At 40.6% G+C, this 15704-nt stretch overlaps 3 protein-coding genes across 3 annotated transcripts; 1 reads left to right on the top strand and 2 right to left on the bottom strand.

The window, feature by feature from the left end:
* The first annotated feature begins 1107 nt into the window (after positions 1 to 1107).
* psme1 (proteasome activator subunit 1) lies at positions 1108 to 5752 on the top strand. The gene is made up of 12 exons (XM_010789757.1): positions 1108 to 1199; positions 1317 to 1362; positions 1556 to 1588; positions 1706 to 1768; positions 2177 to 2278; positions 3250 to 3307; positions 3744 to 3841; positions 4052 to 4120; positions 4255 to 4322; positions 4660 to 4714; positions 4859 to 4945; positions 5520 to 5752. Exons 2-12 carry the CDS (start codon positions 1324 to 1326, stop codon positions 5598 to 5600), a joined length of 753 nt encoding a protein of 250 aa, XP_010788059.1. The 5' UTR covers positions 1108 to 1199; positions 1317 to 1323; the 3' UTR covers positions 5601 to 5752.
* A 99-nt stretch (positions 5753 to 5851) lies between these two features.
* On the bottom strand, positions 5852 to 8597 carry LOC104961460 (fat storage-inducing transmembrane protein 1-like). The gene is made up of 2 exons (XM_010789756.1): positions 7777 to 8597; positions 5852 to 6865 (listed from the first exon to the last, which is right to left on the bottom strand). The coding sequence occupies exons 1-2, from the start codon at positions 8139 to 8141 to the stop codon at positions 6244 to 6246; spliced, it is 987 nt and encodes a 328-aa protein (XP_010788058.1). The 5' UTR covers positions 8142 to 8597; the 3' UTR covers positions 5852 to 6243.
* Positions 8598 to 9387: 790 nt separating this feature from the next.
* On the bottom strand, positions 9388 to 12289 carry dcaf11 (ddb1 and cul4 associated factor 11; the record flags this gene model as incomplete). Its single annotated transcript, XM_010789755.1, has 5 exons — positions 9388 to 10537; positions 10751 to 10857; positions 11078 to 11230; positions 11629 to 11782; positions 11990 to 12289. Coding segments are annotated over 5 exons (816 nt in total), but the record flags the coding sequence as incomplete, so codon positions are not given.
* Positions 12290 to 15704: the final 3415 nt, after the last annotated feature.

The raw sequence follows: 15704 nt of genomic DNA, 5'->3' as shown, positions 1-15704 counted from the left end.
GACCTCCTACAGGTGCACCAGAAAGGCAAAGAATACCATCAAGTGCAAAAGACAATTACAATTAATATTTATAAAGAAAGAAACAGAAGGGAGGAAGTAATGATAGCTAGGCTCAGACTCACACTGCATTAATGGACGCTGTATGTCATGGGAAAAGTGACAGTGACAAGTGTGGGAACTGTGGAGTTAGGGAAAATGTGGACATATTTTATTACATTGTGTCACCTATAGAGTTGAAAGAGGGAAATTAAGGGATACAGTTTTAGAGGCAGAGAGGGAGTGGAATGTAGCGGGTATTCTGGGAACAGAAGGAGAAGGAGTAAGAGCTATCAGAAAAGCACTGTTCACCTTTTTGAGGGAAACTGGGATAGGGAAAAGAATTTAACAGTAGAACATGGATGATTTGTTTTTTGTTTTGTTTTATTTATTTTATTTTATTTTATGGTTTATGGTTTTCTTTTTGATATGCTGATTTATTAGAGGATTGACATGATGATACACACTCGTGTACAGTAGGTGGCGGTATGCAACCAAAAGCTGTTTGCGACCCGCCATTAAAAAAGAGAAGAAGAAGAAGAAGACCTTTAACTTCACCTTTGCTCTGGTGATATCAATAATTATATTTCAAAATACTTTGATTTACTCCATTTAGAACAACAGCACCACCTAGCGGACACAATTAGATCTCACAGAGGATACACAACATACGCCATACGCAGTTTGTTGGTGTGTGTTACTGTTGGTCTTATATGGTGCTGCACAACTGGTGCTAATTAGCTAATCATTCAAAGCACAGGTCTTAGTACACATTGCTCAAGCAAAGACTTTTCAAAAATGTATTGCTTTTTGTGGTTGCAGTTGAAAAATATGTATTATTTTCTAAAAAAGTCTCTTTATTTTCTAGAGGTATGTATTTACAACGTATAATATAATGATTATATGCAGTCATTCTAAATAATATGTATTATTTAGGAAATGTATATTATCGTGATTAAAAAAAATCGTAACCATTTTGTGAGTATGTTCCTTCAGGCTATAGGATGTTTCTCATGGCTCTTTATGAGAAATTAAACGCTAACGCTTGCTAGAAACTACAAGTCCCACAATGCAACAGATGTTTTTACATCCATGGGAAAGTCAGGGGGAAGTCAGGAACTGTCTAAACTTACTTTCATTTTCGCTTTTTCTGCTGAGTAACTGTGAGTATTGGCTCGTGTCGTGCACGGCATTAAATTACACACAGTTATTGTTCTTGATTACAGTTTTTTCAAATGTAAACGCTTTTATAAACGTATTAACTATTTTTTCATCCACAGAGACGAAATGGCTGCTGTGGGTATTCGTGTCGAGTCGAAGAAACAGGTGAGCTCGTATGTCTGCTAGCATGATGGTATCAACCCCTTTCTCTTCAAAGTGTCTTTCTGTCTGTCTGTCTGTCTCAGGTATTCAGTTAAATGTTTGTTCTGATAACTAGACATACAGATTTGACTAGATACTGTGTGTTTAAATATATTCGCTAATCCCTCAACTGAACCTATAATCTCTTCATTTGCAGGTGGATGACTTCTGCCAAAAGCTCACCAAAGAGGTAATGTATATTATGGTCAGAAACCTCTAGCAGCTGTCCCATAAATATGTTTGTCACATTGTATAAGAAACGTTTTGGGTCTATGAACTACATTTGTTTTGCTTTTTTAATTAACAGGCAGAAGAGCTGGTTTACAAGTTTTTCCCTCAGAAGATTGAAGAGCTGCAGATGCTGCTGAAGGTATATGTGACTCTATTAGCCATATCGTATTCTTGTATTCAGATCCTTTTATGAAGTAAAAGTACAAACACAGTAGTGTATAAATACTAAATGTGAAAGTAAGAATACTGCATAAAAAATCCTACTTAAGTCCAGCACTTGATTAAAAGTACTTATTTACTTTCCAGTACTGGGCCCTGAAGGGGATTTTGGAGTGAGTGGCTGGTCAAATTAAAACATTCACTAGCCATTTGGCATGTGTACCAGAAAGTTAATTTTGCAGCCTGCTTCCTGTTCTTTTTTCTCAGCAATAGAACTTTGTATAGCTTAGTGTCTTTCGGCTGATCCTGAGCTGTAAGAGCACTTGACATATGAAAGGGTAATTCAATCCCTAAAAGATGTAACCAAACATTGATGTTTTTCTATCAGACTTCCCTCAGCTGTGATGACCTGGCGTCTCTGAAGGCTCCCCTGGACATCCCGATCCCAGACCCAGCCAAAGAGGAGGCCAAACGCAAGAAGAAAGAGGAGGTCTGTCCCACTTCACGAAGCATTGAGGCTGTCTAAAAAGATTATGCCACTCCAATAAAGGAAGCATGCTGATTGGAAGAAGCCAAAATACTTTAAGGCATACAAGAGATTTCTTTGTTTTAGAAGGCAGAAAGTGTGACCAATTATCAGTTTAATGCTTAATTAAGAGCACTTCAGGGTTGAATGGGAAGTAAACACCAGTTCTGTAGTAAGTTAGTGTCATAGGCTTCATAATAGGCAGTCTTGAGTGATTTAGTTTCCTAACCATCAAATTTCTCCTTGGGCGCTGCATAAAGCCAGTCGACCGGCATCCTCAGTCAAGGATTTATATTTAGTGTTTTATAACATGTCTGAATTGTGTGTTACTATGGTTACAATTGCTGTGCCTAACCAAGGACTGCTTAAGAATCCAGAAGAGAGTGGGTGATATTTAAACATCTAAATTGACCTGATATGCTTTTTTTTATCTGGCATCAAAAAAGCTTCAATTTTTTTTATTGGAATGACATTCAATATAGTTCTTACATATATACTGAATGTGCTGTATGCAGCATACAATGATCATTGACTTTAAGAGGAAAGCAGAAAAATCACTCAGTAAAATTACCCTTTATTATATCCCTTATGTATGCTCTCCTTTTTATTTTAGCAGCTGTCACAATTCACACTTGGATTAAGAGGAGGAAATAGCGCAGCGCTGCCAGTCTCAGTAGTTTTATTTGGGGAAAACTGGCTTGAAATAATATTTGGGATTATACAGCCGCTCTGGAAACAAACCTGGCTGTCGGGGTGCGCTCAGAAGCTTTGTGCACGGAGCAGGGACTGATGGAACTAGGTTACATTTCTTAGACAAAGAAAAAACGTTGACATCTTCATTTAGCCATGTAAAAAAAGCATGTGGGAGAGCTGTCTAAGAGATGAATAGGCACTGAAAACTCTTTGACCTGCTGCCTCCTGTTCTCATGTTGCAGAAAGAGGCCAAAGAGGGGAAGAAAGACAAGGACAGCGATAAAGAGGACGAGGATTCAGGTAGGCATGAGGACGACATGTCATAAATCAGCATACTGCAGTGGATGTAGAACACTTTGCAACACTATCAGTATCAAACAGTCTTTTTTTTTTATCCCTTTTCAATTGCAGTTTTCTGTTTATGAACCTTTTCTTTTATAAAAGTGGAAAAATAAAGAAAATGTCAGGATTGCGATTTTCAAAAGTTTCATTTCACAAACCTCATTGCAAGAGGTAAACCCATTATAAAAGAGAATTTAAAAACATGAAATATTTATGAAAACATTAGCTACAAAACAATCCGTGCAAGACATAATTGATTGGTATTTGTTTTTGTTCAAGACATTTTATATGCATGTCAATTCAAAATCTTAGAAAGCACACCAAGTGACGCCGTATTGAACCTGATTGATCTGGTGAATAATAAAGCAATATTTTGGGATGTTTTGTCCTCCAGGGCCTCCTTGTGGTCCCATCTGCAGCAACGAGAAGGTGGAGAGTCTCCTGCAGGAGGTGAAGCCTCAGATCCAGACTCTGAAGGAGAAGCTCAACACGGTCAGTCTCTTATTTAGTGTTTTAGCTAGATTTAATACCAAGAAGACATCATTCCAAATGTAGTGTAGCCTTTACTTCTCTAGTGCATAGCATAAGGGATATGCCAAACACATTTCTAAAGTAGTGTTGGGTTGTAATTGTTTCGGCTGCCTTCATCCCAAACTTGTATACTGCATTAAATACTAAAACTAATCAGATTTTCCTGGGCAGGTGTCCATGTGGGTGCAGCTCCAAATCCCTAAGATTGAAGATGGAAACAACTTTGGAGTGGCTGTACAGGTGGGTAAACAAGGAGGATTTGTTAGATCACTAGAATATTTTTAACTGTCTTGAAAAAACCTTTTGGCATTCGGTTGACTAGTTTCTCTAGTGAAATGTGTCGACTAGGTTTTATATATATATTTTTCCAACAGGAGAAAGTGTTCGAGCTGCTGACCAACACACGCACCAAGATCGAAGCATTCCAAACTCAGATTTCAAAGTAAGAGCCCACACATGCAGTATATCCCTTTTGGTTGACCTTTTTTATTTATTAAAATGATAAAGAAAAAGTACAGTCACACAAATATATTGTTTTATCTGTGTGGATGTGTTAGCTTAGCATTTTAGCTAAACGCCAAACTAGTATTTAGCACTCTGCCATAACTGTCACTTTTAGCTGCAGTGGCCACTGATCCACATGTTACAGATTTGCTTCAATCACAATTAGATATCACCATTTTTAAATGTTTGAACAATTACTGGGAACATTAAGTGATTTTAAAGATGTTTAGGCCTATTTATGAATGTTATAAACTTCTCTTTCTGCTCTTTGTTAGATATCACAGTGAGAGAGGTGATGCTGTGGCCAAAGCCTCCAAACAAAACCACGTGGTCAGTATCTATTTTAGTCTGTTGTCAGAGTGGTTTAAGAAGCATGTATTTGTGCTTCTGTTTGTCATTTGTCAAACACATTCCTGGATGAGCCATGTTCTGTGTGTTGCATATAAACTCTGTGTCGTGTGCTCTCTGCTGCAGGGAGACTACAGACAGCTGGTCCATGAGCTGGATCGGTATCAGTACTGTGAGCTCCGCCTTGCAGTCCTGGACATCCGCAACACATATGTAAGACACCGTTTAATATATTTGTCAGTGTAGAGAAATCTGGAAATGGATCAGATAGAAAAAATTGCATTTAAAAAAGCAACTGTTGACAATTTGACGTCATTACAGTCCGTGTCATCTGAATATTGTAAATCACATTTATCAACGTTAATATTCCATCTGTTGTGATCACGCTCTGCACTTTAAATATAAAACTACCCGCAATCTATAAAATATTCCACTCTTGTCCCGGCGGCTAAATGGAATCCGTTCCTTCTTAATAGGAGGGTAATTAAACTAATTGCTGTGCTTTCGTAAAATTGATTGGTGCTCCATCCCGAATCCATTAATCAGTGTTTGTCTCCTTCCTCTGGCTATTGTCCTCCTGTGTTTGATGCTGTTAATGAACAAGGCTGTACAGGTGATGATGAAAGGAGCTGTTTGACGCGATTACAGCTCTGGATCTGATCGTCTCCCTCTCTTTTTATTACTGCCTCTGACCTTTCTGTCTCTCTCACACGTCGTCCATCTTTCTAATATCTTCTTTCTCGCGCACCATTTCCACTGATGTGTCTCGCTGTATCTCCCTCTGCAGGCTGTGCTGTTCGACATCATTAACAAGAACTATGACAAGATTAAGAAGCCCAGAGGAGACGGAAAGGCTCTCATCTACTGAGACTGCAGCACACTCCCAGGCTTCTCTAACAAGATACAACCTGTATAGTGTGACACTCGAGTAACAATACACCCGCTCTGACAAAAATGTCTTCTTTTTCTCATTGTGCCTCCCTTTTGGTTCAGATTACAAAATAAAGCTACATATTGCGATACTTTGTCTGCTCTCATGTTTGTCCGAAGGGGAATTTGAATTGTGATCAAGAATCTCTTTTTTAAAGAAAGACCTGGATAAGACAGGCAACAACATAAATACAAATATAATGGAATCAAAAACAACTATAGGGTTTAGAAAGTATGTTTGTTTGTTTACCATGGGACTTAAAAACCCTTGTACCTATCAATTTAGTTTAAAGTCTTTTTTTTGCATCATACTCTATGGTAAGGGTACAGAATACAAAAAGCATGTTTTCCAATGACACACCCGTACAAGCATTCAGGACTAATGGCACAATTTCCTGTGAATACAAAAATTATCACCAGGCCTAATAAGTAATTTGCATATTGATATGGTGCCAAGAGTTATTTGGTGTTTCATCTCTGACAACCCTAAACGGAAGCCATTTTGACTTGAGCCTGAGCTTTAAAGGTCTGTCATGTCCCTAAAACATGATCTATTAATGCTTTTCAAACTACTGAGGCTGTTAGTGGAGGTCCGTGGTGGTAAAAAGCCCCTCTCCCGGCAAAGCAGGACAGCCCCAGCTGGGTTTGAGTCTGTACCACCCCTGATAGAGGCCCCTCCATCCCAGGTAGCCCAGAGCTCCTCCTAGATGCTGGGCCGGGAACTTTGGGAAGTGTGCAAGCAAACACAGAAGCACGAACATCCATAGAGAGAGAAGGACTACACACAGGAGGAAGATTAACCTCAAAGGGGCTCCTGGCGACATCTTTGTTTGAGCAAGGTAAGGACCAAAGACAGACATTTCCTCCATAAGCAGCAGGCAACACAAGCAGACGATGAGGACGTCCTGGGACACTTCGTAACCTCTCCACACCATGTTGGCTCTGAGGCAGGTGAGCTTTGTGCGGTCTTCATGCAGGAGCAGCTGTACCGAGGAGCCTTTCAAAGGTTCATAACAGGTTCCTGATGCGTCCTCCAGCAGGGTGAGGAGACGGTGACAGACACACAAGAGCAGCCCTACCACAACGATCCGGGAGAGGTGGCGCAGGAGGAGGGAGCGGGGGTGACGGGCTGAGATGGAGAGGAGAAGAATGAAGGAACCTGAGAAGATGCAGGTCCAGCCCCAAGTAGACTTCAAGAACTTCCTGTGAGAGAACAGAAATCCCATGAAAAGTCACTATAAATACAATACAACCATGCAGTAAAAAGTCATATTTGTGCCTCTTGCTAATCGGATCTACTGGAGGTTTATAAGGTCGAGTATATTACATATTTAAATCCACTTAAATTTGTTCTAGCAAAGGATGAACGGTGGTGAACGAGCTCTGGCTTGAATTCTCAAATAACCATAAAATAGCTTTATGGTAATGTATTCACTTTTAAATATAACAATAAATTAACTTTTAAATATTACAATATATTAACCTTTACTGAATGGGCCTCAGGTTAGGATAATGCTAAATGCTAATTCATGACGTAAGAGTGGCACAGGTAAAAAGGAGTCGGGCAGAATTTGTTAGCATTAGCTAATAAGCTAATGTTCATGCCAGTCTGAAAAAGGCTGAAGAAGGCACAAAACCCTTTGTAGTGAATGAGAAAGGATGTATCCTATCCCACTGCTCGTAAATTAAACTGTCCACTTCAGGACAAAGAATGTGTGAAAACTTTTTTTAAAAGTTAACATAATTCCACACCAAGAATGATAAAGATGACACAATACATCGATGTATTAACTATTTACGTACAATGACTTAACTTATGTACTTATGTCTTACCCGTGTAAGTCTATGTTTGGACAGTAGACATATTCATGACTATACCCACTTAATTTTTGTTTGCGTGAATGTGTAAAGTGTAAGTTTAGCTCTAAAATGTAACTGTCTTTCAACCAGGTGAGTTAAATGACCTTTGGGGTCATAATGAGACCCCTTCATGACAAGTTTTAAAGAAGCATGCAGATCTAACTGAAAATCATGCGGCCACTTTATCAGTTTCCAGCAGTAGTATGTACTCTCACATATGAGATTTCCATTCATAAGCAGAATCACAACCATACCTGTACAGGTAGTTGTTGCTGTTGGCGAAGATGCTGTACTTTGGCACCCAGAGGCTGAGCACAGGACCAAACAGCAGCAACGCAGACAGCATCAGGTGGAAGTGTCCTCTCACCAGCTTGCTCCCTAACATCCTGGCCAGCAAGTTTGTTACAAACACCAGAGCAGCATTCAGGAGTCTCACGAGGAATTTTCCCAGCAGTATCAGCTCTGCAGCCATCTTTTGCAACTTCTCCAAGTTGATCTGTGTTGAGAAGCCATTTGAGGAGTTTTCAGTCTTTAAATCCATGTCCATTTGTCCTCCTGATGAGACCTTAAGTCGTTTTTGAATTAAAGTGTTCTCCTCTTCTTTGCTCTTTGTGTCCATTTGAGCCCCTTGGTGGAGTCTGCGTCACTTTCTTTTGTCTTTGAAAGGCACACCAGTTCTGCTCTGGGAGCCTTTCTACTTTATCACTGTCAGACGTGCAGGGGAACACATGGTTTATAAAAATACAACCCCTCTGTCCCTTTTACCCTCCAAAGCCCTCCCCCTCTCAACATAGACTCTGAGTGTGGACATGCTAATAGCTGCTGCTGTAAGTGACCCAGTTATTTTCTAAAAATGATCCAACGTTTTGTGAATTTGCTCCAATTAGAAAGACTACAACTACTTTGGAAATATTGCTGTTAAAAGAAGCATTCTGACATACAATTGGCTCCTTCTTTGGTTCTCTTTCAGTCTCTCCATTCTTAGCATCAGCTGTCGGAGCCAACACTAATTTAAGTTGTAAACTGTTGCCAGTCTGCATTTGGCGCCATCAACAGCTGCGTTTCTCCCAGCACTTTGTCCCCCTTATTTCCAGGCCCAAAGCCTCTCCAGCCCTCTCAACTCCCAGAGCCAAATTGAGTAAATGTAGTCTTTCCGTGGGATTTATGCTCAATAAAACATACAAGAACTGCTTTCACAAGCCAGGACATCCAGTCCCACTACTAATACAGGCTCTACACCCATAGTAACAGCAGTAAGAAAAGCCCATAAGTTATTTGTTGCACAGATGTTACAGTGTTCATGTGATTAGATACAAGGGGGAGACTTTCTTCCCATAATTCAAATGCAAGTGAATTCTGATTTAAAATGACTAAACAAAGAGGAAAAGCATTTTTGATTACTTTCCAAGTTTTCCTCAGATGTGGCCTCCTTTTCCTGATAAATGATTATTTCCTTTCCTTGAAACTGTAGCCGAGAGGATACATGATTACCACCGCTGTGTTGTGATATATTAAGTAGGAAGTGAAAATAAAACCAGACATGTCAAAGAATGTCCGTCTAATTTTAGACCACTTAACTGCATTGCTGTCATTACAACGACCTTCAAGCGACAGCAGCTTATTGTCAGTTGTCTGTTATGCGCTTCGGGCAAATTCAATTTGTAGGGGAAATAAACTGTTCATGTGATCTGTGTTCAGTGTGACGAGTGTCTAAATCGCCACTTCTCCATTTAGTTCACTCCTAACTCTATATGTAATTGCAGCATTTTCTCTGAGTCTCACTTTTAGATGTTCAAAGCTTTGCCGATAGAGCAAATTTGAAAACATCTACATACTTCATTCTCACACAATTTAGTATCCTGCAATACATTGAAAGAAAGCTTTTATTGTTACTGTAAAACAATGTTCTGAGAGTGACCTATGAACACCTGGAAATTGCATATACAGATCAGTGTGTACGTTTTGATCCAGTCCCTTCACAAAGTAATACCTATTATCACACACATTCAAATCTTTGAAACAGATCAGAGGTTTATATTGGCAAACAAAACTACTTGTTTTACACCCAGGGCTTGTTTTACAGAGTAGAGTGCTGACACATGATCAATAATAAGACTTCAGACCATCGCTGTGTTTACTAGAGGGGTTGTGTTTAAACTTGAGACAGTTTTAAGAGGTTTGAACATAAAATCATTAGGAAATTGCAAGTAAAAGTCACGATACGGGTTTTCCGGTCAACTTGGTTTAATGGAAAACGAAATAGGATGTTGACCACTAGGAAGTTTCCCTAATTTGGGGCAATTGGTAAATAATGTGCTGGCTTCATATAATATAACCAGCCTTTAACTTGACAGCCCCTCAAATAGGACACAGCTTATGTCATTAATAACATCAACATCCTAATCAGCACACTGACAACAATCTAAACCCCCTCCCTGAATGCACATACCATTAAAATACTATACATTTATACAGAATTACCCTCGTCAGTTTGTCCCTGCGTCACCCAAAATCGATTTCTATATAACTAACTTACCATTCATTTTTTCGTTGCTCATTAAGTAAGGGCCGTGCTACATGTCTGAGCACGTTTTCCTGGGCCAAGTTTAGAAGCTTTGGCTTGTTGACAGTGAGGCAAAAACAGAAGCAGGCCGTCCCACTGAGTCCTAATCTGCACTTGGATGTTAGGCTTCATTGCCCTCCAGATTTACACTTTTCAACTCGTTATAATTGAAATCAATAATATCCAGCATTGAATGTAAACGATGTTTAAGTCTCCCAGTTCTTCAGGGCTTATTGTCTTCCTTCGTTAGGGTCAGCGAGGCTCTTTCTGCAGTGAGGTCATTTCCTCATCTTTTCATTTCTGTCTCGTCTTCTTCTTCTTCTTCTTCTTCTTCTTCTTCTCTCGCCGCCTTAAAGGTTTTTGTCCGTCGCCGGACAGTCTCTCTCCCGCTCTCTCTCCTCCTCTAGCGGATGGGTCTCTCTGTGCTCCCACATTCGCACCGCTCCGTCCCACTGTGGAGAGACAAAGGTGGATGAGGACAGGGGTCGCTCAAACATCCTGTCTTTGCAACACTTTTCCGCAAAACTTCAAACGTCTCTTGATTTCATGGCACTGCGTTAACTTGAGAAAACAATATCTGGTGTAATTCCCCTCAATACAAATGTTTCATTAAAAGCAATATCTCTGATCACGAGCGTTTACACACGGACTCCAGTTAGACTCACAGAGCTGCTGATGATGTTGTCCTCGTACGGGTGCCAGCTGACGTCCCTCACACACGCTTCATGGCCCGACAGTCTGGAGACCACGCTGCCCGTCAGAACGTCATAAACTGGAAAGAAGACACAAGAAAAATCCACATATTCAGTACTTGTCTGCATCAAGCCCCTCTAATCGCCCCCACTGCATTGATTTCCCATGTAAAAATGACTACACAGAGATGATGCAGTGTTAGAAGGCAATCCACAACATAGGGCCAATACTGTCATGGAGACACATAATACCAGTCCTACACAGTGCAGACACACATACGATCACATGGTGAGACTCACTGATGATTTTGCCAGTGGAGCAGCCAGAGTAGATGAACCTCTGCCCGGTGGTGAACTCTGGAGAGAAACGGCAGCGGACGAGGGTGTGCAGAACGCCGTGACCGCGGTACGTCATCACCGAGGTGTCGCCTGTCAGCTTGTGTCTCTTCAGGGCTGCAAGAAACACATACAAAACTAAGTAATCACAACTACATAGACTTAGAGAGCTCATGTATGTCCTTAACATCTGTATTCCAGCTTAGAAAGTAGGCAGATGTTTGTTTTTTGAGGATTTTCACTCCCTGCTGGATTTCATTACCCTAGCTCCCATCCTTCACCTCTCCTCTAGGCCCTCCCTCCTCTTTCACTTGCATTGGTTATGTTTCCATGCGCTGTTTAAATAATGTCATATCCCCTCACCCTCAAGACACATGCCCACCCACGTTCCACCTCCCTGTCATTGGCCCTGTCTCGCTCCTTTGATAACGTCACATCATGTTGATCTCCTCCTCTTGTCCTCTAGCTTCACCCTCCTGACTCATTCCCCATTAGTGTCTCCTTCTCTGCCTCACCTCTCTGGGGAACCTGCTGCCAGCGGTAATCCCAGTTTTGTTGCGTGACAGCCAGACGGGAAGCTGCCAGCCCCTCTTTGGGGGAAAACTTCCTGATGTCCCAGAGCTTGATGGACTGGTCCTTGGAGTTGCTGATCAGATAGCGTGCGTCTCCCTGGCAGAGCAGCAACACATGAGGAGTTTTAGACAGAAAAGAAAACAAACCTCCGGGTAGATTACACTAGACTAATATTAGCTTTTCATTAATCAACTTCCAACCAATCATCGGTCAAATCCAACTACCAATGAGGCTTCGGTAGAACTTGTCATTGACAGATTGATAAAACAACAGCAGCATTCCTCCCCTCGCCCCCCCCCCCACCTTGCTGTGAATGAAGGTGATGCCGTCTCGGTGTCCGGCCAGCTGTCCGACAGGCTGCGGTCTGTCCTCCCTCAGCGTCCGTCTGTCCCACACCTTGCACAGCGCGTCGTCGCTGCCAGAGAAGAGCAGCTGGGACGAGCTGTCGGCGAACGCCACCGCATTCACGTCGTCCTCGTGGGCATCAATCTGCCGAGCAGAAGAGAGAGTCAGTTTTTCTGTGCGAGCATGTGGGGAGATTGTTTGATTTTCTTTGTGAGACAGTGTGTTATATAAATGACTGTGTGAAGGTGTGTGTGTACGTCAAAATCGTGACAGAAAAAATGTACGCATACCTCCTCAAACCAGTCAGTTTATATTCATGTCTATTGGACATTAGTTGGAGATTGTCATAATTACCATATCAATGCCTGAGTTGAGGCCCAAACACTTGTTTTGGCAGGTCACGTGTACACAGTATTTCCTGTTTGATTTATTGGCAGACATATTTTTCTGCCAGATTGAAGGACACCGGCTCAGGAAATTACATTATCAGCACACTTCTCTGCAGCAGATGAGCAGGGTGGAGCTACAAACTAGCTTTTGGAAGTGTAGCGACAGTACAATGCATGTGTTGTGTACTTCTAATTTCCTGTCTGTGGTGTTTTGACACACACATTCGTCTAACAACGGGATGACACTCACTCTGCAATTACAGCCATAAAAGCAGTGACCTTTGGATCCATATCCAATAGGTTTAGGATACTGTTTAACCAATAATCCAACGACAATTGTTAACCCATTCTAGTTAGACTATTATTTCTCTGTATTATTTCTTTGTCCATTTTGTCCCAATGTTAGTCAGTTTGCACAATAAAAGCCTGGAATCGACCAGTGTTTTACCTTTCTTCACCCATTTATGCATGGTCCTTGATAAATTATGATTTATAATAATAAATGTATTAGAAATTGGCCACAGGCAATTCATGTTATTAGGTTCAGTTTATTGTTGGTTTTGGTTTTCTTGGTGGATTTGTGAACAATAAGTAAGATATAAACTACCACCAGACAGACCCGGCGTCATGGTGGGCCCCATAGGGCCGGGCTGCCCATCCAGGATTTGGGCCTGCTGTTTTAATCAGGGCTGAACACAACATTTAAATTGTTATATTATTATGTTTGTTGTTGTTATTTGTAGGGCTTTGTCCTAATATTTATTTTTGTATTAAACTATGTTGAAAGATTAGTTTAATAGCATTTTTTTATTTTGCTAGGAAATTCTGAATGAAAGCTGCGCGCGAGACTGGTTTTTCGCTGGGATGAGTCGTGTGGGTTTTTAAGTGAGATGCGGCACAGCAGCCTGTCAGTTTACTCTTGCTAGGTTAGTTTGGCTATTATCCTTTATATTTATCGACAACAATGGATATCAGGAAGTGGTTCACGAACAAGAGCTCACAAAAGGAATATGACAGCTCAGCGCCAGATGCAGGCACATCAGTTACGTTACCAACGAGCTAGCAAGCCAGCCAGGGACAAGGGAGGCTGGCAATCAATTACATTTTGAAGAGAAATTGACTCTCAAGCCGGCTCTCTCACAAACTCCTGCTCTGTGCGCAAGCAGACCGCTGCACACGCTCTCTGCCTCGCTCAATCTCTCTCTCTCTCCCTTTCTCTCCATCGCTCAACCTCACTCCACCTCTCCACCCTGCGTGCTTGCCCAAGTTGGCACAGCGTCACCAATGTGCCACAAAACCAACCAATGGATGTATAATAAGACCGTCAACAGCCTTATGGCAACCTAAAACCCCTCTCTTTCCGTAACAACAATTCACGAGCACCTCCCCCCCCCCCAGTTGACAAATCACGAGCGTCTAACTACTAACAAGTTGGACTTTAGCATTTTTTAGTCTACACTTTTGCGATCGAGTCATTGGCCAAACGAAACATTACTCCCTTGTTAGTTAAGTTTCAGTTTGATACATGATGGTACTACTCTGGGTTTCCAAGCTGGGCCTTTAAGACAACAGCCCTTACTGATTAATGATGCTGTCCATGCAGGCTGCACAGACCTTAGAATACATCTACCAATCATCTTAGAGTAGGAGTGGTGGGCCCTCATTCACAAAGTTTATTTCACAAGCATTAGAGAAACATCTGAAATGGTATATATAGACTTCATCCATTTGGTATTGCGAGAAGTATATGTTTTGATATGTACATGATTATTTGAGAAATCTGTGCACCTGCTGAAAATCAGCATGGTCTTTTTTTTTTTACTATCTAATGGCATACATGGCGGTAATGTCTGTCATAGTATATAATGTGATTTTAGACATCTACTATAGTGTGCATCCCTTATTTGGGAATTCCTTCACGGGCCCTGGACCTAGAGAAATCTAAGAAAACGGAAATCACAAAGAAAAATGCCCTGAGGACTGAGCGGTCGCATCAGGCTTCCAAGCATCATTACCTGTGTGATCATTGGTCTGGTGTCCTCTCCGGGTACTCTGTTCCCGAGGACTTGATGATGAACTGAAAATACCTTAACAAGGAACTGACAATACCTTAACCCTGATGAGCACATATTTGTACTACGCCAGGTGCCTCTAAGAACTCTTGATTTAATTCAGAAGTGGTGCAGAACCAGCAAAACAAGTAGTGAAACTGTAGTTATTTTCTACTAAAGACTACAAACTCAGACTGAGCTCTAGAGATAGATGGTTGTCAAGCAGATTTGAGGTCAATTCAGTTTCAAGTCGAGCAATTTAGAAGAAAACATTTAGAATATCGTTTTCTCCCTTGTTATTTAACTTGATCAGGGAGACTTTTTGATATGTAGAGTTAAAAACATTTGATTTTCCTTTATTTTCAGTAAGATTGGACTCCAAAGCTGAATTCACCTCCATCTCAAATTACACAATCATATATAAAAAACAATGAAAAGCTAATAAAAAGGACACTGAGTTGATGAGAAGTCATTTTGAATCTCTAACAGCAAACAAAGAGTTTGTTGACTATGTAAATGTCATTCATATATCAATGATTTTCATTATGGTTTTTATCATGCAATATCATGTATTAAGGAATTGTTGGGGGTGGGCTGGGCCGGGGGGGAAAGATGAATACTGTCCAGTGACTTATGTTATGATAATAGTTGAATTTCTGTTAACTTCTGAAAAGCAAATGTTGCCAAAATACCATCAACGATCACGTGTTAACATGAAAAAAAAGAAATATTCAGTTTTGGTTTTGTATTACAAAAGAATGATATATTGTCAAGTTCTTCTGATGAGATCTTTGTTTTATGTGTTAACTACAGAATCTTTCCTTTCTCTTATGGTTTAGTTTCTATGTATTTTGGTATGATGATTGTTATTCTGTCACATCAGACTTAACATCTCCGATAACATTCTTGACTCACTAATGGATGACTGCTTGTTGAAAATGTCAACACCCCAAAAATGTATAAAAAGTATATTTATAAAAGTTGCTTGATCATCAACAAGTGGACATTCTGAAAGAGGCTTGTTGCTTTTAATGGATTATGATGACATGCTGATTTTGATTAATAAAGCATAAAGTCTAATTCCTATTTGTGAATAGTATTCCAATTCACCATGATGACAATTTCTGTTATTGAAACACATTTTGAGAAGGTCGAATAAAGATATTTTACAGTCAAAAGATGACCGAATCAATGACTCATACATGTAAAGAGATGCATAAAGAACTGCTCTTT

This window comes from Notothenia coriiceps, unplaced genomic scaffold (assembly GCF_000735185.1).
Source record: "Notothenia coriiceps isolate Sejong01 unplaced genomic scaffold, NC01 NC01_scaffold00033336, whole genome shotgun sequence".
In the NCBI taxonomy this organism is placed as follows: Eukaryota; Metazoa; Chordata; class Actinopteri; order Perciformes; family Nototheniidae; genus Notothenia; species Notothenia coriiceps.
Note: the sequence above shows the minus strand (reverse complement) of the source record. Positions and strands in the feature narration are given on the sequence as shown.